The 24,493-nt window shown below is 49.4% G+C and overlaps 3 protein-coding genes across 7 annotated transcripts in view; 1 reads left to right on the top strand and 2 right to left on the bottom strand.

Moving 5' to 3' along the window:
* Positions 1 to 178: 178 nt before the first annotated feature.
* Positions 179 to 13,326, top strand: POLR1C (RNA polymerase I and III subunit C). 2 transcript variants are annotated; one of them, XM_064648526.1, is made up of 10 exons: positions 179 to 332; positions 886 to 1,056; positions 9,418 to 9,489; positions 9,661 to 9,768; positions 10,297 to 10,429; positions 10,548 to 10,667; positions 10,879 to 11,031; positions 11,203 to 11,352; positions 12,566 to 12,682; positions 13,009 to 13,326. In XM_064648526.1, exons 2-10 carry the CDS (start codon positions 1,048 to 1,050, stop codon positions 13,125 to 13,127), a joined length of 981 nt encoding a protein of 326 aa, XP_064504596.1. In that variant the 5' UTR covers positions 179 to 332; positions 886 to 1,047; the 3' UTR covers positions 13,128 to 13,326. The 2 variants fall into 2 exon arrangements, with proteins under 2 accessions (XP_064504596.1, XP_064504595.1); XM_064648525.1 differs by lacking the exons at positions 179 to 332; positions 886 to 1,056 and adding an exon at positions 9,216 to 9,335.
* On the bottom strand, positions 3,941 to 9,212 carry YIPF3 (Yip1 domain family member 3). Its single transcript, XM_064648528.1, has 9 exons — positions 9,078 to 9,212; positions 8,793 to 8,999; positions 8,604 to 8,710; positions 7,928 to 7,973; positions 7,552 to 7,644; positions 7,078 to 7,209; positions 6,444 to 6,557; positions 5,846 to 5,969; positions 3,941 to 4,445 (listed from the first exon to the last, which is right to left on the bottom strand). Exons 1-9 carry the CDS (start codon positions 9,159 to 9,161, stop codon positions 4,324 to 4,326), a joined length of 1,029 nt encoding a protein of 342 aa, XP_064504598.1. The 5' UTR covers positions 9,162 to 9,212; the 3' UTR covers positions 3,941 to 4,323.
* Positions 13,327 to 14,937: 1,611 nt separating the features above from the next.
* XPO5 (exportin 5) overlaps positions 14,938 to 24,493 on the bottom strand; it is a 29,803-nt gene continuing 20,247 nt past the window's right edge. For all 4 annotated transcript variants that reach the window (XM_064648509.1, XM_064648510.1, XM_064648512.1 and 1 more), the window contains 12 exons: positions 23,465 to 23,565; positions 22,297 to 22,393; positions 21,647 to 21,783; positions 20,946 to 21,043; positions 20,422 to 20,468; positions 20,131 to 20,225; positions 19,209 to 19,271; positions 18,649 to 18,731; positions 17,795 to 17,902; positions 17,477 to 17,614; positions 17,169 to 17,333; positions 14,938 to 16,618 (listed from right to left, as the gene is read on the bottom strand). In XM_064648509.1, the coding sequence (XP_064504579.1) occupies positions 16,478 to 16,618; positions 17,169 to 17,333; positions 17,477 to 17,614; positions 17,795 to 17,902; positions 18,649 to 18,731; positions 19,209 to 19,271; positions 20,131 to 20,225; positions 20,422 to 20,468; positions 20,946 to 21,043; positions 21,647 to 21,783; positions 22,297 to 22,393; positions 23,465 to 23,565 (1,273 nt within the window). In that variant the 3' untranslated portion in view covers positions 14,938 to 16,477. The remainder of the gene's footprint in view (positions 16,619 to 17,168; positions 17,334 to 17,476; positions 17,615 to 17,794; positions 17,903 to 18,648; positions 18,732 to 19,208; positions 19,272 to 20,130; positions 20,226 to 20,421; positions 20,469 to 20,945; positions 21,044 to 21,646; positions 21,784 to 22,296; positions 22,394 to 23,464; positions 23,566 to 24,493) is intronic.

Below are 24,493 nucleotides of genomic sequence, written 5' to 3'. Positions count from 1 at the left end.
GGAAGGACCCTCCCTGCTAGCCCCTCTCCCACCTGGGGAGGGGGCCAAAGCCATTGGGCCGTGGCGCACGCTGGGCGCTTGGTGTGAGGAACTGCGATGTTCCGTGGGTTCAGTGATGTTTATGCATAAACCTGGACCCATGACTTAATGGCGAGGTCGGTGTGAGCTGCTCCTCAAGGCCCAGGGCTCCTGGAGCCGGTGCTTGGAAGCAGCTGGTGAAAGGTGGAGGGTTGGAGAAGGGCCGCAGGCTTCCTTCTTCCTGGGCACACAGTCTGCGCCCTCAGCCTGACCTGAGGTGTGTGGGGCATAACCTGCCGTCTGCTAATGCACGGGCATGGATCAGAGGGATTTGACCCCTCTCTCCCCTGTTGGGTAATCCTGTTCTTGGAGAGAAATAGGAAGCAGGGCCCCTGCATTTTCAACTTCATTGAGCTGAAAAAGGAAGTCAGTGATGTGGAAATTAGGTTAAACCGCCTAAGTAGGCAGCTTTCTGCACATAACTAATCTGGCTGCTGCATATAGCAGTGCTTAAGTGAATTCCAGCCCAGTGGGTAACACTGGGACAAAACCAGGTTCCTCTGCTTGGTTTTTGGGCCAGGGTGGGGGAGAGGGGGTGGAAAGTGAAGGGAAAAATAGGGTGTGGAAGGGGATGTGAAGCAGTTCTCCTCCACTGAAATGGAGGACCAGATCACCTGAGCTGAGAGTGCACATTAGGCTCTGAATGAGACAAGGGAAGAAGCAGATAAGAAGCTGGATTCAGATATCAGCTTTTAGACTTCGGCTGCAGCATCTAACTTCCAGTGTAGGTATCCCATGCCCTTTGAGTAATCCATTGCTGTTCTCTAGAGCTATCTACACACTCCTTTTTCTTTCCCTGTTGCAGAGGGATGCATGACCTTCATACTGTTCCTGCAAGGAACACCAAAAACAGACCACTGGCCTAGCAATTCATCTGCACTGGGATATGAACAGCAGCTGCGAGCAGCCAGCTGTAGTACAGCTGATGGCTTTCAGAAAAGGAGCAACTGATCTCTAAGGTCACGTCAAATGATTCAGGTGAGAATGGGATCCTAGGTATTGCAGGGACAAAGGCTGGATCTCAGAGTGGTGGGCACGGGATGGGTGACCAAGAAAATCCCAGCTGCTGCTGCATACAGGTCAACTGGAAGAATACTCTGTCTCACCTCTTGATTACCTCCAGGCACTAATCAACTCATGCTTTTTTAAACAGACTGTTATTAGAGAGGTACTTGAAGGAGAGCCCCTGGGACTTGTCCCACTTCCACTGACAGCAGCAGCCCTGAAACACTGATGAAGATGCCCTAGTGCTGGCATCTTCACTGCCTATTGTCAGGAGCAAGAGCACATTGAGGAGATAAGCATCCAACCTCACTTTATGCTCAAATACATTGGAAAAAGTGGCACAGGAGATAATGGTCCAAAACTTTGGTTCCCTAAACCTAATTAAGGGCTATGCAGAGGGGACCTTGGCAATGCTATTTTGTGTAGAATTAGATATTGCTTCCTTGTTATGTGCAGTTACCCAGCAGGTATGAGGAAGGTTGTTTATTGTTTACCTACGGGGGGCACAAAGACTGATGCCATTAAGAGTTCACAGAGCTACCCTCTTTCAAAAGGGTGAGGTGATGGGAGGAATTATTTCAGATTTGTGCCAAGGGAGGAAGGAGAAAACTATTTTAGATTTGCTGCAAGAGCTGTGGCAGGAAACAAAGGTAGAGATAGACTTGCACAATAGGCTTGTAAGGCTTGTCATGATAACTAGAGGACTTGAGTAAGCACTGAAATGCCCTCCCACAAGGACTTTACTAAGGCTGCATGCTCAGCATGCTCCCTGGAACTGCAGCATGCACACATTTCCCTGAAAAACCTTGCCCTTCTCTGTCAGCAAAAGGCAATGCTGAGGCTCTGTCAACTACTGAATTTCTGGCAGTACAGAGCAGTTCAGCTTCCAGCTGCTGCCGCACAGAGGATTAATTAGGGCTGAAGAACTGGAGCAGAGCAAGCCCCACAGGTTCCAAGAGGGTGATTAGTTGTCACCCTGGTCATGTTCCCAGCTGACATGACACACAAGCTGCCCAGGGGACGCGTGAGGAGTTTGCTTGCTGCTCTCTCCTGTGCTTTGAGTGAAAACACAGGGCACAGCTTTACCCTCCTGCTTCAGCTAAGTGGCTCGGTGTGGGAGGGGAGCACAGCTGTTCTTCTCTGACTGTCTCTGTAGATCAGCAGTGATAGAGTTTGTGCAGAATGATTTTTCTTCTCGGCTGGACTTAACTCCAGTGACAATTGCCTCTTTTCCTTCCTCCCTGCTTGTGCTTCCAGAGTTTGCACCAAGAGAAACAGATCCATTCTAGGCTGCCAGGGCAAGAAATGTGAATTAGAAACCAACCTCCCATGGAGATATAAAGAGGGAAATACCAGAATCAGCATTAAAAACTAACACTTCCATTTTGTCAAGTATCAAAGTAATAGAAATTCTAGGAGTTTAAAGTGGTTCAACTAGTCAAAAAAAATGCCGTGGAGGCTAGCCCAAATAATTAACAATTCTCCCAAATAACTTGCTCTGAGTGCTGTTCTTCAGCCAAAATGCTTCCTAAAAGAGGGGTATGGGCAGGCAGGGAGGGGAGGGGAGGAGAGAGTGAGAAAACATGTCTATTATGCATGTGATTGCTAGCACACAAGCTTCTTGCTCTAAGAAGGGAACAAATTATGAACATGGGAATAGGCAAACAGTGGAAAGTAGGTCTGTGACTGAAAATGCTCATATCCAGTGATGTTTTTAACTGAAGCAGATGACCAGCCTGATGACAGTAGCTGGTACTATCTTCCTCTCTTTCATTGCACCTTGGCACTAGTCTGAATCCCACTACAGCTGCATCCTCTCCCGTTAATATAAACAAGAGACCAAAGAGTGCAGTGCTGACATGCTGCCTTGTGCACAGCTAACTTGTGGGTACACCAAGAAAGGGCAACGTCTTGTGCTTTCTCTGAGGGGTGGCTCCTCTCCTAGACATCCAGAAATACAGAAAGAAAAGGTGAAAGCCAGTTATCAGCTATCAGCTTTCCATTCTCAGACCAGTAAAAGTAAGAGCAGTGAGGGAGGGTTGAACTAATAATTTGTGTGTTAGTGCAGCACAGGTAGGCCTAGACTAGGCTGCTCTGCTTCCCCATCCTTACTGGAGCTTTCTCAGCATCAGTACGCTGGAGATACATGTGCCAACCTACTTCTATTGCATGCTCCCCTATTTCTCCCTTTGTTTAATGGAAACACTGGAAAAAAGTTTGCCAGAGACCCTCAAGGCTCCAGGAGTCCTTTCAGAAACAAGGCCTAGACTCTGCTTGAAAAGCCAGGCAGTACACAGCAGCCGTGGTGCCTGGGGGAGCAGGATACCACTCCTGCTCAGAGCAATTAGGTGACAGTCCCTTGGCTGGGAGACACAAGGGCAAGCAGCACAAGGGTGGGCTGAACCAGCCTCTTAATAGAAAAACCCACAGAAGACCATGCACAAACATGCTGCCCCTGCACGGCCCACAGAGCAACACGGGCAGAAGGGTGTTAAGAACAAAAGTTGCTGTGAAAGCCTGGGGACAGACACATTTCTGACATCCCAGGAGAAGGGATGGTGAGGCGAGATAGCAGCTTGGACCAAGTGAAGAGAGAAGAGTCAATCTGGAGCACGACAAGGAAGATCATGCGGTTAAACATTGTGCTGTTCTGAAAATCTCCAGAGAAAGTGAAGTTCCTGTGCCTCTTGGGCTATGGAAAAGTGCCCAAGAGAGGCCATGTATCACAGAACATTTGAAGTAGGACATCAGAAAATCGCAAAGAATCCTGCTTTGAGTCTAGGACAGGATAGATAAAGGCATAGAGACCCAACACCACTCTCCCACTAGACAAGGAGGCTCAAACATAAGACATCACTCAGCACCAACATCAATTTAATTCTTCCCTCTTCAGGACAGGAACAGGGCAGATACTCCTGGAGTTACATCAGCAAGCGGAAAGAGGGCTAAGGGACAAACTGTGCCGGGAAATCCCAGCTAAACATGCAGGCAACAGAACCACTCTACTCAAGACAGCCCAGACCTGGGTGGGGGAAGAGTGTAGTTCTTCTGAGTCACTGAGGTGCGACTCACCTCAGCTGAGTCCACTCAGCTGCTCAAAACTGTAACCCAAAGGACAGGTCCAGGAAAACAAAACCAAGTCGTCTTCTTGTTGTTCTGTCCTGTTCCTAAGAGACAGCAGGTTACTGTGGCCCTATGCAGCCCCAGAAGTAGTGAAGGAAGTAAGTCCAAGTTTGTGAACTACAGGGTCAATGCAATGGCTTTGGCTGTTGTGTTCAGTACAGCATTGGAAACAACTGGAACGTCTCGGGCAACTCTCTGAAAGGGTGGCATATTGGGTCCTTCCAATGTGTCCAGGATACCTGCAGGGAACAGAAAAAAGGGGAGAGAGGCAAGAGTTAGTTCAGATGATAGCAGATGGCACATTTCTTCTTGCTTTTCTCTCTGGCCAGGTAGTGGCTGATGGTGGCAGGGCCCAGGATATGTGAAACACTTGCAGGCAAGGAGGAGACATCTAACCCCAAAGACTGAGCAAGACTAAACACCTCCATGCAGAGACCACAGGGTACACACCAGAGCTTGACCTCAGGGCAGGAAAACTGCATGTTACCAAGAGTAACACAGATCTTTTTGCTTTGAGGGTGTCAGATCCAGTCCCCTGCCATTTGACCTGAATGCAGGTACTGCCAGGGATGTTGCTCTGCTGAGGCAGATCGATAAAATCCTGTTCCTACTTCATCCCAGCACAGGTCCTGCTCTTAGACCAATTGCTTGCTTTCATCTAAAGATATGCTTGCAGAATTATATCAGGAGCTGCAGCTGGGCTGCAATATGGAATTTTTATCACTGCAATGCAAACATAGGCCATTCCTGGCAGAAAATACATATCCTGATGCAAGTGTTCTCAAGTCCCTGTCAATTAACCTCTCAAGACTGATTATCAGTCTTGGAGTGCCTTGAAGAAAACTGAAGTATATTTTATTCTATTTCATCTGCCAAAAAATTGCACATCAGAGCTCAGAACCTTCACCATAAGAACATATCCAGGAAAGAACAGGATTTATATCTAGAAGGACTTGTAATGCTGTGCTATAACCCCTAATTATGCAGATTTATCTGAAATATCATGAATGGGTCTGGCTGCCTAAACTCATAAAGATGCTTGCAGAATTGCATATTTAGGGATCTGGAAACTCTCTAGAGATAAGTGGGAGAAGGCGTTTGGTTTTTTTTTAAAGGATGTTGAGACTTTGTTAGAAGAAAACAAAAAGAGACACAGAAAGGGACCCGGACAAGCATAGCCTGGGGAACAGTACCAACTGGGGAAGATGCAGCTTCTGCTATCTGTGTTGTACAACAGAAAATGAAAAAAGGTGTTAAACAAAGAAGGAAAAATACTTATGACACATTTTCTGATCAGAGAAAAGCAACCTGACTTCAGCAATATTCAGTAAGGGGCTTGATATCTGCGTGCAAGAAGAGTCAGTCCTGCTACACTTCACTTGTGGGGAAATAATAAGGGTCCTGCCTCACAACTTGGGTCTTAAGTACTAAAACTCAGTGACAGTAACTACTCCATTGTCTAGCTGGTGCCCTATTTCAACAGCTTCCTCTAAAAAAGCTAGTGCTGATAATTCTTGAGTTGGAAACCAGCACAGATACCCTAAGGACAGACCCAAACTGTCCATCCTTTCTCTCAGAGCAAAAAGCAGCTTGTCTTCCCCTACATTTAACAGGACGTCTTCATATCTGCCTTGCTTACCTTCTACCACCTTGTGATAAGCAAAGTGCAGATAGAGGAGGAAAAGCATATGCAGAGCAGCAAGAGTCCCACACAGGATGAGCCGCTGGGTATGTCCCACGGTGCGTGACACCAGCACAGCAACCTAGGAGAGGGGTGGAGACCAGAGACAAGGTAGCTGCTGCTACCTGAGCCTCTAGCATTGCAGTCAGGAGCACACAGGAGGATGGGCCAAGTAGGGAGAATCCACGGAAACACTAATCTGAGTCTTTTCCACAGTTTTCACCAACAAATTTAGAGCAATCTGACTTTGTTTTGTGTAGGTGAACCTTGCCTGGTTTTGCCAAGAGTGCAGGATGCTCAGGCTTGGCTCTCCAGAGCAGCAAGAGCTGTAAGGGAGTAAACCTCCTGCAGCTCTTAGAATGGGTGAGGATATTAATCCAAGCAGCACCTCCATGCACCAGTGGCCAAATGATGCAGGATCATCAGGCTGTTCTTCACAGCAGCCCAACTGGCTGTGAAATGAACTGCCAGGCCCAAGGAACAGAAAGCAAACAACACCTCCCTCCCTTTTTTTTTGTCCCAGGAAGAGGAAGACCCCAGGCTGTCTGTCCCTTACCATTCGTAGTGTGGAGAGTCCACCAACAACCAACCAGAAGATATAGAAGAGGGAGTGGAAGTGGATATTGTAGGTGACAAAGAGAGTGATGCAGTGTCCAAAAAGGCCATAGCCCTGACAAAACAAAAATGTCCATATTACAAGTGTCAGTCCCACACAAAGGGCCATTGATCAAGAGCACAAACAGCCTATTCCTGCACCACTTCACTGAGGCAAATGCTCACAAACCACTCATTCAATGCCAAAGAGTCAACCGGAACAACAAGTTTAACAGCATCTCACATCCAGATAGTCTGTCTGAAGGATTCACTAGCATGTCAGAGACTGAAACAACTTGGGAAACAAAGGAAAGATTCTCTGATTCCAGAGAAATTGGGGTCTCCTGTTTTTTTCCCACTAAGCTCTCAAATCAGAAAGTGCAGAGCAGGAGACCTGCATGAAGGAACTGCCTCCTTGCACTATTGCTGTGCCTGTAACGGGGCAGGTCTGAAGAGCACCTTGGAATTCCAGGTTGTCCAAATGCAGTTACCTGGGACCAATGTTTTACAGGGACTTTTCCCATTCTTTGAGAAAAGCTTGTGCTGGAACACCATGCAGCCAATGTGCATCTCCAGGCAGTTCCACCTATACATACCAACAGTGACAGCATCTGCACCATTGTGATTTGTGCATTGCACAGATATGCCAGGAAATACATGAAAGACGAGACGCCCAACCAGTAACCGAAGCAGGTCCCAATGGCTGTGCCCATCAGTGTGCCTTCCCTCTGTGGAGAGAGCGTCAGGATGAGGAAAACTCATAGAAGTGACCTGCCAGCACCCAAATTTCACCTGAGAGTCTCAGAGCCTTTCTAGACATTAGCAAATAGCTGGCTAGCAGTGTTCAGGGGGTCACATGACCCACACACCAGCTCTCCCAGCAGCAGAGTGTCAGGACTTTCTGGTGCATCCTTCCTCCCACCCCCAAACCAACAAGTTCTTCCTCAAATCCATCGGCTTTCAGCGAGACGCTTATTCAATTATGGAAGAGGTTTCTTCTCTGTTTCTACTGTAATTGTAGTAATCCAGAGCCCAGTCAAACCACAACTTATCACTGAGACTTGACGTACAATGATGGTGTCTGAGGTCTTCATTCCATGCAAAAGAATGGCCACTAGTGTGAAAACCAGCATGAGGGGTCCATACAGCTCGCCTGCAATCTTCTACAGGAGACAGATGAGGGAAAGTTTGATTAGTGCTCCTGAGTACCAGGGTCCCCACCACAAGCAATGTGACAAAGTGTCTTGGATGAAGTTTATCACCTAGGTTATTGCCTGAGGTGAGAGCACACTGAGGTTTGGAACAACCACAAGAAAGGGGTCACCAACATTTTCAGGGAGATGAACACCTAACAAACTGAGGTCATTAATAACATGGTCTACTTCAGTTTTACAAGGTGGGACAGTCACTTGGCCATGGAGTCTGATTCAGCAAAAGGAAACTCACCTGTGGGAAATTAATCATCTTCACAGGAATCATAGACTCCAGGAGTCTGCATCACAGGAAAGCAGGCAATGACAACAGGAGCAGGAAGGGCAATAGGATGGTTAACAAAATGCTTCATAAGTAAAATATCCCATACACCCATTACTAGTGTTTGCTGCTGTGTTCCCAGGCCTTGGGGGACAGAGATTCTTTCTAAAGGGTCCCAGAAGGTCACCAAAGAAGAAAAATCTTACTGTCAGTGGGTAAACTTTGCTGAGGGCAGGGGGGGCAGATTCAATGAAAATGTTCAAGGATCCATGCAGGGATGAGAGATCCTTGACAGAACAGCAGGAACAAAAGGCAACTTTTCATAAAAGCTCACAAAACTTTGCCCTCTTGGACACAACTGTGTTGCAAATCCAATAGAAGCCACACAACACAGCCGAGTACAAAAAGGCTGAGGATGCCCCAGAGCCCTGTCTCCTGCGCCAAGCACCAATGCTGGCTGGCAGAGTTGCCAGCCCAACCGCAGGACCTCACTAAGGAGAGCAGGACACACTAAGGAGAGTGTTTCCTCATCCGTGAGCCTTCCCGCAGGGCTGACAGCCCAGCCCTGCTCGCTCGCCCGGTGGACACAGCCGGCCTGCTGCAGGCACGGAGCTGCCGGCCCCCTCTGCCCCCGCCGGGCCCTGCCCACCTGGCTCGCACTTGGACGGGCTCCACATCGAAGTAGGGCCGGAGGATATCGATGTTGGCGTAGAGGCTGAAGGCCTTGGAGGCTTGTCTCTTGCCCACCTGCCACATCTGCGGAGAGAAGGGAGCGGGCAGCGGCCGGGCGGGCAGGAGAGGCCGCCGGGGCCGGGGGCGGCCGAGGGGCTGCGCTCACCTGGTCAGCGACCTGCCGGCCCAGCTGCCCCCGCAGCCCCTTCATGCCCAGGAACTCCCCGTCCTCCTCCTCGCCGGCGCCCGCCTCGCCCTCTGCCTCCTCCTCCTCCTCCTCCTTCATCCGCTGGTGCATCTCCCCCATGTCCTCGAAGCTGGAGCCCGACGTGTCGTCCATGTTCTCCATGTCGATGACGGCGGAGCCGCCACCCTGCGCCGGGGCAGACACAGCGTCAGCGCCCGCTCGGCCCGGCCCCGTCGCGCCGCCGCCGCCCCGGCCCGGCCCCACCTGCATGTTGTCCTCGAAGCCGCCCCACTCGGCTGCGGGGGCGCCGCTCCTGCCGCCGCCGCCCGCCGGCCCCGGCGCGGCCATGGTGCCCGTCCCGGCCCCGCCGCGCTGGCCCGGATGGGCGGGAACGGATGTGACGGCGGCCGCGGAGCCGCTCCCGGTGCCGGCGAGCGCCGCCCCCTCGCCCCCATGGCGGCCCTGCGGGGCGCGGACGAGATGCGGGACCGCGTGGTGCTGGGCGAGTTCGGCGTCCGCAACGTGAGTGAGCGCGGCGGGGCCGGACCGCGACCGCCCGGAGCCCGCACTCTCTCACGGCCCCGCCTGTGCCCTCTCCTCGCAGGTCCACACCACCGACTTCCCCGGAAACTACCCCGGCTACGACGACGCCTGGGACCAGCAGCGCTTCGAGGAGGTGGGTGAGCTGCGCCGGCGGCCGGGGTGGGTGTGCGGGGAGATGCGGGTTCTGGCCGGGGCTGTAGGTGGATGTGCGGGGTGATGCGGGTTCTGGCCGGGGCTGTAGGTGGATGTGCGGGGTGATGCGGGCCCCGCGGCCGGCGTGACCCGCGGTGCGCGGCTCCTGCAGGCGTTCCGCGTGGACGTGATCCGTGAGGAGGGGGACTCGCTGGAGTTCGACATGGTGGGCATCGACGCCGCCATCGCCAACGCCTTCCGCCGCATCCTGCTGGCCGAGGTACCGCTGCTTGCGGGGGTGCTCGCCTGGGAGTGCCAGCTTACGACTTGTGTGATGGGGAGCGGGGAAGATTCAGCCTTTGTGGATAGCTGCAGGGTTTGGAAGAGGAGGACACGTTCATTCCGCATGTGTGCCAGGAACCCAGAAGAGAGGGCTTAGCAGCATGGCCAATGCCGCCTGTTGCACTTAAGGGTGCTGCTGGTGGTGTCTACGGGTCAGCCTTTTGGACACAGCTGTGTTGCAAACCAAACAGAAGCCACATAATGCTACCAAATACTAAATGGTTGAGTATGCCTCAAAGCCCTTTCTCCTGCCCTTCACCTCTTGTCATTGATTGTTTAAAAAAAGATAGGGAAGGGGTATATGGGGTGTAAGGGTATATTGGGTCCTCTGGCTTGGCAGAAATACCTCTGAAAATAGCCTGCATGGCAGTTATTTGTGGGAGCGGAGGGACGCTCTAGCTGGCTAATCTGTTGTCATGTAGTTCAACTATGGTCTTGTACTGACTTGATCTCTTGTCTCCCTGAGGTGCCAACGATGGCTGTAGAGAAAGTCTTTGTGTACAACAACACATCCATTGTGCAGGATGAAATTCTGGCTCATCGGTTGGGCCTCATCCCAATCCGAGCTGACCCTCGGCTCTTTGAGTATAGAAACCAAGGTGAGAGTCCTGGATTAAATAGAAATTTTGAAAGTTTCCCTCAAAGTAGGAAATCAGGTCATGTGAACTGAGCAGAAGTGTGATTTCATAGAGGCTCATGGGGTTCTTCCCTTCCCAGGAGATCAAGAAGGCACAGAAATTGATACTCTGCAGTTTCAGCTGAAAATAAAATGCAGCCGAAACCCTCAGGCAGCTAAGGAATCATCTGATCCTGATGAACTATATTGCAATCACAAAGGTGAGATCTTTCTTAAAAATAGGTGCTGTTTTCTTCTTTGTTTTTTTGGTCTTGAAAGACAGGATTTGGGCTGTTCTCCTGTGCGCCCTGTGTGTGCACAGGGAGAGAGCTGATACCATTCTGCTCAACTTTTTGCCATGTCCAGTCCTGTACAGATCAGTGACCTGCTCTGAGACAGCAGCTGGCTGATGCTTGTGGCTTCTCTTTGCAGTGTACAGTAAACATATGACATGGGTGCCCTTGGGGAATCAGACAGACCTTTTTCCGGATGCTGACTTCCGACCTGTTCATGATGATATCCTCATTGCATTGTTGCGACCTGGACAGGAAATAGATGTGCTTATGCACTGTGTCAAGGGTATAGGTGAGTCCTGGGGCAGAAGGAGGAGGAATGTGAGTGCTTGGACTAGGGCACTGCTGTGTGAAGGGGAAGGGTGGAGAACTGGCTTTCCCCCTGGAACTTTAGGCCCTGGCATCCTTGCACTCTTGTTCCCTGAGGCCTGTTCTCATCCTCAACTCTTAACTCTTCTTGCAGGTAAAGATCATGCCAAGTTTTCTCCTGTGGCAACGGCCAGTTATCGACTGCTTCCTGACATTACTCTCCTGAAGCCTATTGAGGATGAGGCGGCTGAGACATTGCAGAAGTGCTTTTCCCCTGGAGTCATTGAGATCCAGAATGTCAAGGGTACTTCTTTTTTGCTCTGAGTGCTTTGATCCTTACAAGCTTTGGTTGAGACCGATTCAAGATTAGAGATAAACTTTGTAGTGCCTAAACCATGTTGTGGTGTTGCCTTGCCGGTCAGCAACAGCTCATACTCTTCTGAGCCTGGTTTTATGGATGAGTGACTGCCACATGCAGATGTGTTGGGTGCTGAACTGGGATCTCTCTGAAATGCTAAGGCATTGGATATGTGTCAGACTGAGAAGTGAGCTTGCTCCTTCCAAGCAGCTGAGTGTGGAGAAGGCTTCTTGTGTCCTGCCTAGGGGTACATGCAGGCTTTGCGTTTGGGTTAGTGTTCCAATCCGCTTAGATGCAGAGGGAAACCAGGTTCTAAAACATTCCCATAAGCGGGATTAAGGCACAAACCAGGCCAGATGCTGGGTCTCAAAATGATAATTCGACTTTATTTTGTAACACAAAAGAGCAGAGAGAAAGAAGGAAGATAAAAAAGTGGGAAGGGTAAGGGTAACTGTTAAAAGCACAGGACAGGAGTTGCCACCGCCATGAAGTTCTGCTGGCTTGCAAGCTGGTAGATCTGTGCTGAGCTTCTTCCCTGGTCGCCTTGTATCCTCTGAGGAACTAGCTGAACCGGCATGGTAACAGAGTGGCAGCAGCTCCCGCAGCACTCCTCAAACAGCCCCCCAGCAGTCCCCAGGCATGGCCTTAAATACCCTTGCCATGGTAGCCCCTGATGTCCATTGGCCACTTCACCGGTATGCCAGCAAAGGTCACCCGGTAGCAAGATGGACCCTGAGAGTCCATTGGCTGGTTCCCAATCTCCAAGCAGGATGTGCCTGGCATACCTTATTTGGGAGAGTCCTTCCCATGTTTTTTGACTGTAACAACTTTCTGTCTTTTTTGCTCATCTGCCCGCCTCTGCTAGCTTGCTAGATGCCTCCTGGAGCTTTTTCAAGTAGCTTGGCTCCTGCAGCAGGCACTGCAGGCACTCCATGCTCAAGACAATGGTGAAGCAGACTCCATCTTGTAATCAGTCCACTACAGTTAGTTCTGCCTGGCTTGAGTTTCATTTTGGGTATATGCCAGTTCTTTCAGGTGGTGGCGTCCCTGCCTTTGCTGATGGGGGAGTGAGTGCCTGTTTGAGGGGTAAGCACCTGCGTGACCACAAGGCACCCATCTGCTGCAATTTGCCCACCTCATTTCATCTTTTTCCCTTTAGGGAAAAAGGTGGCAAGAGTCGCCAATGCACGGCTGGACACATTCAGCAGAGAAGTTTTCCGTCATGAGAGTCTGAAAAACCTCGTGCGCCTGGCAAGAGTACGAAACCATTACATCTGTAAGTGTCCTGTTCCCCACAGAGCCCTGCCTGGTTTGTATAAACAAGAAGAGAATGGCCAGCATGTATGGCTGGGTTTCTGCCTCCTCCCACCCCCTCATCAGCATTCATACATTCATATTCCAGTGGGTAACTACTGAGGTTGTGGTTTGGTGTTGCTTTGGGATTGAATCTCTTTGTGCTTCCTGCTGGCAAATGTAAGCTGTTTGGCTGTGAAGATCTGGCTTGTTACAAGTGTGGTGTAAGGGAAGGTCAGGGACAGAAACATGGAGCCAGCTGCAGGCTGAAGCTGCCTTCTGGCTGTGTTGACCTGTGTCTCTGTGCAGTTTCAGTGGAGTCGACGGGTATCTTGCCTCCAGATGTGCTGGTGAGTGAAGCCATCAAGATCCTGATGGGAAAGTGTCAGCGTTTCCTGAATGAACTGGACTCTGTGCCTATGGAGTGACCAGGCTGTAGATGGGAAGCATATCCCTGCACTGCTCTTCCGGGCTTCCTGCACCTGCCCGTAGGGGTGATTCCTCTTCCATAGGCAAGAGGCTTGATGCAGGCTTGCCAAGAGTCCTTGGACCATCTCTTTGGATTTGTTTTCTGTTGGTAATTAGCCTCAGTGAGGAGATATGTTAAAATAAAGGCTTTTCTTTAAAGCTGTCTCCTTCTGTGCCATTTGCAATTGTGAAACTGTGATACATGGAGAACAAAGTGACAGCAGGTCTAAAGATGAATAATAGCATTTATTTTAGATTGTATGCAGTATGTAAAGAGGCCTGATATGGCAGTAGGGTGAAGCACTTCAAAACAGGTCAGTGAGATTTAATGAGTTGGTATCAGTGCAGGGCTGTTTGTGGGTGTCTCAGACCAGCTCCGGCATAGGTAAGATGTCAGAGAAGAGGCTGTGCTGTCAGAGGGCTGGAGAACCTCCCTTATGAAGAAACTGAGAGGGCTGGGATTGTTCAGCCGAGAACAGAAAGTTTAAGGGAGACTTTATTCTGGCCTTTCAACATACAAAGGGGTTGTGGAGAAAGACTTTTTTCCAGGGCCTGTAGTGACAGGCTAAGAGACAGTGGGTTTGAACTGGAAGAGGATAGATTTAGATTAGACATACGACATTTTTTACAATGAGGGTGGAGGCAAGTTGTCAAATAGGTTGCCCAGAGAAGTTGTGGATACCCCATCCCTGGAAGTGTTCCAAGAACAGATTGGATGAGGCAACCTGGTCTAGTGGAAGGTGTCCCTGTCCAGGGCAGGGGCGTTGGACTAGATGATCTTTGACAGTCCTTTCCAGCCAAAAGAGTCTATGATTCTGTGATACAGCACTGGGTTTCTCTGTGCAAAGGTGAGATTTAAAAACATGCTTGTAAGGCTGTCCCTTCTCAGATATCTCAGGGAAAGGCATTTCATCACAGGTGTTAAATTTATTTGTCCACTGTTCACCCATTCAGTGACTGGGCCGACCTTGAAGGAGAACTGAATGGTAGAGGGCAAGTGACAAAGGCCTCTCCACCCTGGGAGGACTGGCAAGGTAGTCTAAGTGGTGAGCACTGTTGTTACTCAGCACAGGATAGATCTTGGCTTGTGAAAGTCTCTTGACAAGCGGATGAAGGGACTGGAATTTCAGAAATGTCTGGGAGTTACTGGTGTGTCCCAGTTGCTTAAGTCAATTCACACTATAATGCTAGAATTCAGTGTAGCAAATGGCTATTTCACTGGGATATAATTACTTCCACTGTTAACGTTACAGGTGGTAGGGTGAATATGCTGCAGGGGAGAGGTACAGTTGGCATCTTGGCTCCAATCCCAACCTGTCCCATGTCACTGTTATGTTTCAGACCCATGCATGTGCTGGGTCTGTCTATGTGTGTGTATGTATAGATATGTATATATACACATAGATACACGTGATATATATACACACACACGTACACAAACATATATATCTATCTCACAAGATGTTTGCTTTGGCAACACATTCACCTCAAGCTACAAACTGGGACCCAGAATTAATATAAACTAGCTGTGAGTGACACGTAAGTACTTAAAAATGCAATTTACCCCTCACCTTCTAATTTAACTACGTAGTCTGCAATGGTTCATCCCCTCCTTGATAATGAATGTTGACTACCAGCAAAGGTGCCCCCTTTTTGGTAGGTGGAATAAGGAGTGCTGAGCAATCCTTAGGCAGGCAGCCTGGGCAGACCACAGACCTCAGATCTTACTGAAACAGACAAAAGAATAAAAATGAAACATGACACTGCGTGTATGAAACTGGAATAGCTTTATTGACATTCAGAGGTGTAACACAACCAGTTCAGAGACAGCTTCGGATTTAAACATTCCTACAAAAAAGGTTTAAAATCCATTTTAAAAAACTCCCTTGTGTCTAGCATGAAGTCACAGAATGTTAAAAATATCACAACACAATAAATACACCCAGTCTTTGCTAGAGCCAGGAGCCATGTTAGCTCAGAGGTTAAAGTCTGAGGCCAGGAGGAAAGTGGAGGGTGTGCTGGTGGAACAGCAGGGGCAGGAGGGTGAGTGGATTCCCAAGGCCTGCTCTTCCAATCTGCACTCCCACACCTCCGAACTCCAGCTTTTTTGTCCAGTCTGTCCATGTTGAGACACCACTTCTCTGCCTACCACTACTTATTACTTGTTCTGCCTCCTGGATGGCAAAACTGCCTGCTACCTCTGGACTGACCCTCCCAGCTCCTGTGCTAACACTAGGATAGATTGTGTGAACCAGCTTTGCAGACTGGAGTGGCTTCATAGAGTCCCACCTCAGCTAGAACCCAGTTTCTGACCTGGCTCCGCCCTGTGAACTGCAGTGTAAAGCCCACTCCTCCTGCCCCACTATGCAATTCTGTGAGAAGTACCAGAGTGAGTAAAACCAGGGGCTAGTCATCTCCACTGCAACAGGGTGAGGAGATCCCTTTTGGATTGCAGGTGCTTCAGGTATTGGTCCAAATTTTGTGTACCCTGCACTGGCCAAGTTCTAGTCTACAGGGTGTGGTAAAATGAAAAAAAATAATTAAAAAAAATAATCTGCCCTGCTCCCCCTGAGAGATGTCCAAGAAAGGCTGGCACAAAGTAAAAGCCTTCCCTTTGGCTCTGGGTAGAACAAACTGTATGATCATATCTATACATATATATGTATATATATATATGTGTATGACAGTGTCTGCCTCTTTCTAGAGAGCAGTTGCACCTTAGAAAGGCTGATCTCGTGGGAGATCCTAGAGCACTGCTAGGCTTCCTGGCACACAGCCCTCAGCCCAAGGCTCAGCATCCTGGAGGGAAACGGATTCATCAGAATACCAGTCCGCTAGGGACGAGTGCTGATAAACGTGACAGGAGTGTCCGATGTGTTCCCTACAAAGCCTGGCTACTAGCACCCAGAGGAAGATTAGGGTAGCCCCTTTTCACATGGCACACTACTCTGCCTTTTGCATTAATCCTAAACCCCAAGGGATGAAGAGGTGGAGCAAGAGTGACCCAAGGCTACAAGATGACCAGGCTTTACCTAATGGAGTCTATAGGCTCAGCTCCCACCTTGCAGAGAAGCAGAGGTCTAAAAATGCTCATCCAACGGAGGATAAAAAATCAGGGGAAAAGTTTAACAGACTGCTTCAAATGCCACTGCAGGTCCCATCCCAGTGTAGGGGAGGAGAATGGGACAGGACCCGTAAAGGGCTTTATTCAGACGAATGCTTGTGGAGGCATGACAAGGAGAATCTAATGTGCTTACTAGGAGGAGACAAAATATAAGGTAGGGGAGGAGATGGTTGCAGCATCCCAGGCTCAGGGTTCAAAGAGTACGTTGAAGCTCTCTCCATCCTCGTTTTCTAGCACATCTGTCTCCAATGATGGCTTCGCCTTTTTGAAGAGAGATGGAAGGTTCCGGATATGAACCTCCTTGCGGAACTGCTCCCCAATGGGCTTCTGCAGAGGACAGACAGGCAGGCATCAGTCATTACTGTCTTCACACCCCCACTCAGGGACAGCCTGCTTGCAGATCAGAGCAGACCCCAGGTTCTGAGCAACTCCTAGGCCTGGACCCTGTGATTGCATTTTGAGGAGTCTCAGACCTGGCCTTTCACAAGTGCCAGGGCACTGAGGTAACCACCAGCATACCAGCTCCCCAGCTTCTAATTCAAGGCCAAAGGTTCCAACACCACCATCCTCACAAAAGCCTAGAGATGACCCAACAGCCTCATTCAAATGTTTTATCACCCTGTTCCCTTGGGCATCCTTGTGCAGGGTACCCACTGTCTCTCAGTGAATGGCCACTGATAGAGGGGCTGCTCAGTCTGTGCTGCCATCCCTGCTGTACCTCCAGGGTGAAGAGAGACAGAACAAACACTAAGAACATGCTGCAACAGCCTCCTTGCTGGGAAGCGGGGTGGCTGGCGAGAGGCAGGACACCCCATCACTTCTGCAGCATATAGGTGTGAAACAGACCAGGTTAATTTTCCTCTAGGACATCACCTACCCCAATGCAACCTGTGATGAGGCGCTTGAAGTGATCCTTCCGGCGCTTGTCTGCCACCTTCTGCAGTGTTGGATTGAGAAGCTTTGAATCAAACTGCTCCAAAGAGTCCAGCTGGATATCTGGGATCTGCTCCATCACTGCCTTCAGCTCAGCGTAGCGAGGGCGCTGCAGGGAGAAGTAAATTAACATGGCTCTGTTAGGCAAGCAGCCCTGCAGGGCTCCTCTGCCCCTACCCAAGCAGGCACAGGATTAGTTTTCCACCACCCCCCAGCCAACCTCACATTTGGCTGAAGGACAGGATTTCTCACCAAGGCCTCGTAGATCTGAAAAGCCAGGTTGACAAGAGCTGCCATGCAGCCATCGTGCTGCCCGTGTACCTGTAAGCCCCTCAGCACGCTTGTGAAAAACCAGGACACGGCATCAGGCAGGAGGTTTCCTGGAAGCACCTGGGGAAGAGGCACTGTCAGCACTGCAGCAAGATACCGATACATGACTGCATTTCTGCAACAGCTCGGTCTTCCTGAGGGAGAAGGTGCCCAGGGGTGAAGTTGCCATGCTTCTCACAACATCCAGAGCTTCGTCTCCCAACCCTGCCAGTACTAACCCCTTCTTCCTCCCAGAGGTACCTGTTTAAGTAGTGGCCAGCAAAGCTGTGTTGTGGTTCTTTGGCAGGACAAGGTGTCCTTCCAGGAGAGGGATGTGTAGGCAGTGATCAGCACTGCAGTGCAAACATCCTGAAAAGGAGTCAGAGAGGACCAGTCAGAGGAACTATTTCCCACTTCCAGTGTTCAAACCTGAAGGGAGCCAAGAAGCAATCCAGATACCCTGCAAGAGCTCCTAAGGGCTATCTTCTGAGAATCCTGCATCCTGAAGGTGCTCAAAGGCACCCAGTGTGCACCATCATAACCATGAGGGACCAATGTCAAGCACACCTGCTCCCTTCATCTCCCTGGGAAAGGCCCTGGAGTACTCATGGACTCCCATCAGCTGCTACTCTTAAGTCACTGCAATAGCTTCTGCAAGAGCTTCTGAGGCATCCACAGCAGAGGAGTACAGAGGCATTGGGATGAGGGTACTCTGTAAAGTGGATGGTGTTAACACTGTGGCTCCTGTACCAGCTCAGGCAGATTTTATAGAAATAAAAAAGAAACAAAAGGCTTCTGGATGAAGTTCTTCTTCATGAAGACTGGAGCCCAGGATGAAGGCAGAGCCAGGGAGCACCCTGGGGGCTGAATGCCCACAGCTGTCTTCCCCAGAGGGGCTGAAACTCTGTAGCTGTGTGTTGTACTGGATCCCAATCCTCATTTCCTTTGTGGCTTCTGCAAGGCCCTTAAAAGCCATGCACGTTCCTAAGAGATGATTCTCACACTGGGGAGCACTCCAGCAGCCTCGATCTCTGCAGCAACGCTTGGCTGCACAACAGACAAGCGTGACAAAGAGTGCAGAGAAAGCATGGTAGAAGTCAGACCATGGCTCTTACCTCTTGCTTCATCAGACACTTGCCAAGCTCAGTGAGCTCTGCACTGGCAGGGGGGGTCACCTCCGTGGCCATCGCCTCGTCATCTGCAGAGCAGAGCAAAGGCAGCACTGTGAACATGGCCTCCCAAGGACTGAGGGAGAGAACAGGGAGCCTGCAAGGACTAAGATGGGAGCCAGGAGCCAGCACACAGAATCAGTATGCTGGCAAAGCTTGCCCAGAATATCTCTTTTCAAGCAAAAAGCACCCACCCTTGTTGGGGCAGGAAGGGAGCCCAACTAGCTATCTTCAGGTCTTGGGAAGACTGCATATCCCCCTCTTCTCCTCAGCATCTTAAGAATCAGCTGCTGCAACCTGCGAACCCTACAGCACATTTGTTCCTAGGCTAGACTAGGTTTTTCTATGGCCCCCAGACACACTGGGCAGGACAGAGTTGAAGACTTCTTACAAACCTATACCCCTCACACAGAACTTCCAGCAAAATGCAAGCCTCTCCCTCATGAAATAGGAAAAGTGCTTGTGTACACCAAGGGCAGGAAAGGCAAAGGTAGGCATTTACTCACCGTCTCCATCTACAGCAGCAGTAGTGTTATGTTCAACATTTTTCTTAGAAACACAGCAAACAGCTGCAAAAACAGTTGCAAGTCAGAGAAGTGGAAAAGGGAAGAAGCTACTTCAGAATATGCAGAGATAATCCTACAGACTGATGGGCTCACAGCTGCTTCAAGCTCCCCCAGCTGTTACACAGAACCTGAAGAGTGGGGAAGCCCAGTATAAAAGCCAAATACTGCACTCCCTGGAAGGCTGTAACACCCCACCCACAGCGTCTTCCCCAGTGGAACCTGCTGCACAGTGGCTGCTTCAGACTACTGAGAAACCATTTGAAGTCCATAACCTGAGAAGAACACCATTTTAAGGCAAAAAGGCCAATCAAGAAAGGAGATAGAAGACTGATGATCTACACTCTCTATGTGGAATCAATTTTCCGAGTCTCTCTGCTCAAAGCCATGTTGACAAAAAAACATTGGAGAAATGGACCACAAAGAAGGGAGACAGCTCTGGGGGAGGGACTATTCTCTCTGTCTGGTTAAGAGACATGGCAATTGCCAGAAACAAAACTGCTCTACACTTGGGTTGTCCACAAATCCATGTCCCCTACTGAGTTCCAGGGAGAACCAGATTTCAAAGGACTGGACTTCTAAGGGACAGTGCCAAAACCACAGAGCCCTAAAAGCTAACAAAAAAAAAAAAAAAAAAAAAAAAAAAAAAAAGGAAGAAACTCTCTTCTGAAGGTTTTTAATAATTTCTTATTAGGTTTAAGCTAAGATTTTGACAGGGCTAACTGTCTCACACCTGGCTTCTAAAGACTATGTTAAATACCACTGACCGTTATAGTTAAGTTTTACTGCAGTTTGGGAATGCCTGTTGTCTTCTCCAGGGAAAACTTCCCAATAATCCCAGGGGATCTAGCTTGATTTCACTTACTGACAAGATCCATGACTTCTCGGGTCAGCAGCCTGACCAGCTGTTCTTCAAGCATCTCCTGAGACTCGGGGTTGTCATCTGCAGCATCATCCTCACTGAGGAGAAAAAATTTTAGTTTGAAGGGAGCCAATGTCTTAAAGTATCCCCTCTGCCTAAGCACAGGGAATGAGTCACCACAGTGTTTTCCAGTCCTCTGCTGGCAGGGCTGTTCCTGGGCAAAGGCCCACATAAGAGACCAAACCTCCATCTCATTCCCCATTTCCCCCTTTGTACCTAGGGGTGGAAGCTTACCAGAGCATGGTTCGCTGACTGATCACTTGCCATTTCTGGGATAACCTCTGTTCAAGACAAAATGAAAGATTTAATACCTTCTTAAGGAGCCATGCTGCACACAATGCAAGGAGACACAAGTGATAGCTGCTGACAGAAGCACAAGAGCTTTAAACACAGCTCTCATGCCAAGACCCATTTTGAATGGCAGAAGAACTGCTACCAACTGTGCTGGCTGCAGGAATGTGAATGAGTTGTCAGGAAAATGGGAGGACACAGGCAAAAAAAACCCACAAAAATTCTCATAGCTGCAGGTTGAGGAGCTAATGTCCACGGGTTTGAATTCACAGCAAGGGGTGCTGTGCAACAGCCAGAGCTTAATACACCCCAAAAGCCCCCCCAAAACATCATCAAAATCGTTAAGCATCGAGGCTCTGCCCTCATCTTTTCTGTCTCTGTAGAGACAGACATTCTCACATGTTCCTGTCAGCTGCTTACAGGGAATCTGGGCTGTCAAGAAACAGGCATCAAACAAGTTTTCTTACCATGTGCAGATAGGTAAAGAGTGGTCCCAGCATGGGACAGACAAGGGTTTCGTAGTATTCTGAAGGGCAGGAGAGTACTAAGGGCTTCACAAACACACCTGCACAGGCCAATTAAGGAAGAGATCCAGCACATAAGGCCAGCTGCTAGGGAAGACTGCCACACTACCCAAACGAGCCCATTTCACTGGGAGGCCAAGAAACAGACACCTCAAAGCCCATCTTCTCACAGCTGTCAATTAACAAGTGGCATCTCTATACGCAAGACCATGAGGTATTCAGATCCTTCCCCTGACAGTTCAGTTGAGAAATCTGAGGGTGCTTAACACCCATTTCCTAGCTGTGAGACTGAATGTCCAGCCCTGGAAAGTGGGTTGGGAAACCCACATGATTTCCCACACAAGCACACCTTACTGCCAAGCTCCTCATTATCCAAGCCTCCTTAGCCCCAGGAAGGCACTCCCCACCTCTCACAATGCCTCCAGAACCACATAAATCCTTTGCATTTACTGTTTCTGACCCCAAGCACTGCTGTTTCTGCTCGTGCCCTCCTGGGCTCACACCTCATCCACACCAGGAATATCCCTGCTTTTTTACCTCCTCAATCACCCTTCTTTGTCTCAGCTATACTGAAAACGATGCAGGTTTCCAGTTAACATGTTCAAAGCCTCCCTAGGTGGCCTGAGGCAGTGATGGAAGGATACGGAGCATGGGACGAAGTCTGTAATCAGGAATGTTGTTGAGGTTGTTGAAAGCAGAGCTAAGGAGCTGGGTGGCGAGACCCTCAACGGTGTAGAAATCCTGTTGCATGGAGGGGCCTGCATTTCCCAGGATGTGAAAACTTCAACAAAAAAACAAGTTAGTTGCAAGTCTGCTAGATAACAGGTACCATGTCTCTGGTCTGCAAAGGCTACAAGTACTATCACCTTGAGATCAGATTGTTGCCCTGTTCTTAAGCAAATACTATAGAGAATTTTAGCACCATATCTCTTTTTTTCTGGGATACCTGCAGAGGGACAATAAATTCAGCATTGAAGCACCACAAGGTACTTTCAAGTGCTACTGTATCCCAGCATGTAATTTAAAGAGACAAACTATTAGGTAAGTGCTCCAATCCAACTACCTAATTGCAGGAAGAGCTAAAAAGCAGATCGACATTTTGAGGTACTTTTTCAAAGACTGTTGCATTTGTAAATGGTAGATTACAACCACTGCATATATTCTACCACTGCAGCTTCTACTTGGATACGGTTCGCATCAAAAGTCTAACTCTAAAAGAAGTCAGGCCCCAGCAACAGCCTACTGCTTCAGCTGTGCAGTGTTGGATGGTGTGTGAGAGAGCTGGTGGTCTTACCAGTTGTCGTAGAGGGTACAGAAGAAGCCCTGCATCCTTTCTAAGACTGTTTTGTAAACAGGAGAGTCATAAAGCTCCAGCAAAGGCTGAGGGAGACCTGTGGGAAAGAATAATCTTCAGTTTCATTAATGAGAGCACAGTGCACCTTCAGGACATGCTGGGCAGTCCCTAGCCAGCTTAATGGCAGCGAAGGAAGGTTTTGGCAAGTACAACATGCATCCAAAATGGAAGCGGTGCCACAACCCCGGGCCAGAACCTCCCCTCAGAGGTCAGACAAGTTCAGGCTGGTTGTACCCAGAGCAGAGGTGCTTCCACTGACGTTGTTACAGCTGCCTAATTTCTCCAAAGGAAAACTTAGTCAAGCAAAGCTGACAGTTCTGCAGCTCCTCTAATAGCTCATCCCTTCAGGTTTGTATTCTCTGTCAGGACACAAGCTACTGTTGAACTATGACATTAAGAAGTTTGGAGCAGAGATCAAGGCCCTGCTGCTTTATGTGCAGGTGTTCACAAACAGAGGTGAAGGAAGCATGTCCTCATTTTACAGATATGAAATGGAGGTAAGAAAGACAAAGCAGCTTCCCCAAAATATTTCACTATCTGGTCGGGACCCGAAATTAAACCTGTTTCCAAAGTCATGATCCACACTTTATCCACAAAGGCCACCCACTTACTTCTGCTTGGCTGTAAATGCTTGTGTGTTCACAAGCTCAAAGTTGTTTCAGGATGGTTCCAAAAGCCTCTTTCTAATATGCTGTCTGGAAACAAATGACAGGGCCATACTGCACAACTTGGCTCTTGCCCTCCAGGACAGGTCTTTGCACCAGCACTCAGGGCTCCTGCTGAGTACTAATTCTGCTCAAAGGCAGACAATTACAGCACCCCCCAGGTTCTGCAGCCTGAAACGCTATGTTGCAGAGACCACCACCCAACTGAGATAAGCAGTTTGGTAGGGTATCCTTCGTTTTTATGCAGAAGAAATCAATTTGTCTGAGACCAATAACTTATTTAACTTCTTAATTTCAGCAGGTTCAAATCACACCTGAGCTACAAATACTATGAAAAAAATGCCCCTCCAGCCCCTCTTCATCTCCACTGCTATGGATGGAGCACTAACTCAAACACCTCTAAGAATCCGTCCACACATTCCTCCCGAAGAGAAGCCTCTTACCTAGAATGGCATTCTTCTCCACCTCCAGCATGTCCAAGGCCTTTGCAAACGTATCCCCCAGCCTTGCCATTATCTCTGGCATGTAGAGATTGTTGTGTGTCCTGAAACAGAAAAGCACTTGGTTTATACTCATGTAAGTGAACCCCTTTTTGCCCTCGACAGTGCGATCCTCTCCTTCAGCTTGTGGACAGCTCTTCTGAGGCAGATGATGAGGAAGGTGAGACCAAGCACGTGTGCATGGGATCCCCCTTCCCCACCTGCAAAAATATTGGGGAAGCTGACCTGACAGAGACATGGAGTGACTCCACCTCATGTCCTGAATCTCCTGGCTGCCCCTTCCATTTACTTCAGTTCATCCCACCCCTTGTGAGCACTGGCAGTAAAAACTCCCAGCAATTCTCCAGTTGTTGTTGGGAACAGCTTATTAGCTTGGCCAAAGGGATCAGAGAATGTATTTTTAAAACTGACAAGACATCTCAAAAGATCTTCTGCACCTAAGGCCCCTTCAGAGGGAAGGGCTCTTTCAGCTCCAACATACACACACTGCCCCTCAGGGATGGGTCACAGGCCCCAGAATGGCAGGTGGCACTGGAGGGACTCTAGTGAGAACATCAGTCTGATCAGATGTTACTCATGGCAAATGCATGTGCCCCTTGGACAACATATCCAGCTGCGAACAATTCCGCATGATCAGGAGGCAGCCAGTCAGCTTTCCACAAGGGACACCAATTCAGCCATGGGTGGCTGGTTCTTGCCATCCAGGCCAAAATGGGTCCTCCCTCTTAGCCAGGGCACTGACACTCAGAGCTGGACTTGGCAGGGGGTGTCTCTCTCACCTACCTCTCTCCTTTGAGACCTCAGACCTCCACTGTGGGTGTCGCCAGCTGCACACAGCACAAATCCTGCAGCCTCCTCCAAAACTGCAATGCCATTGTACCTGCTGCTAGAGGTGATCAAGGGCAACTCAGTATCTCCCCCTCGAGCAGCGTTTCCCAAAGCAGGGGGTACATGGGAATGGCTGGGGGAAGG

Source organism: Pseudopipra pipra, chromosome 3 (assembly GCF_036250125.1).
Source record: "Pseudopipra pipra isolate bDixPip1 chromosome 3, bDixPip1.hap1, whole genome shotgun sequence".
NCBI lineage: Eukaryota > Metazoa > Chordata > Aves > Passeriformes > Pipridae > Pseudopipra > Pseudopipra pipra.
Note: the sequence above shows the minus strand (reverse complement) of the source record. Positions and strands in the feature narration are given on the sequence as shown.

Coding starts and splice junctions, on each gene's coding strand:
- YIPF3 (XM_064648528.1), bottom strand. CDS start 9,161: ATGGCCGCGCCGGGGCCGGCGGGCGGCGGCGGCAGGAGCGGCGCCCCC. Junction 6,558..7,077: donor TGCAGATGCTGTCACTGTTG/GTATGTATAGGT, acceptor TTGTTTTGTCAG/GGCTATGGCCTTTTTGGACA. Junction 4,446..5,845: donor TTATCACAAGGTGGTAGAAG/GTAAGCAAGGCA, acceptor TGTTCCCTGCAG/GTATCCTGGACACATTGGAA.
- POLR1C (XM_064648525.1), top strand. CDS start 9,267: ATGGCGGCCCTGCGGGGCGCGGACGAGATGCGGGACCGCGTGGTGCTG. Junction 10,668..10,878: donor ACTATATTGCAATCACAAAG/GTGAGATCTTTC, acceptor TTCTCTTTGCAG/TGTACAGTAAACATATGACA. Junction 11,032..11,202: donor GCACTGTGTCAAGGGTATAG/GTGAGTCCTGGG, acceptor CTCTTCTTGCAG/GTAAAGATCATGCCAAGTTT.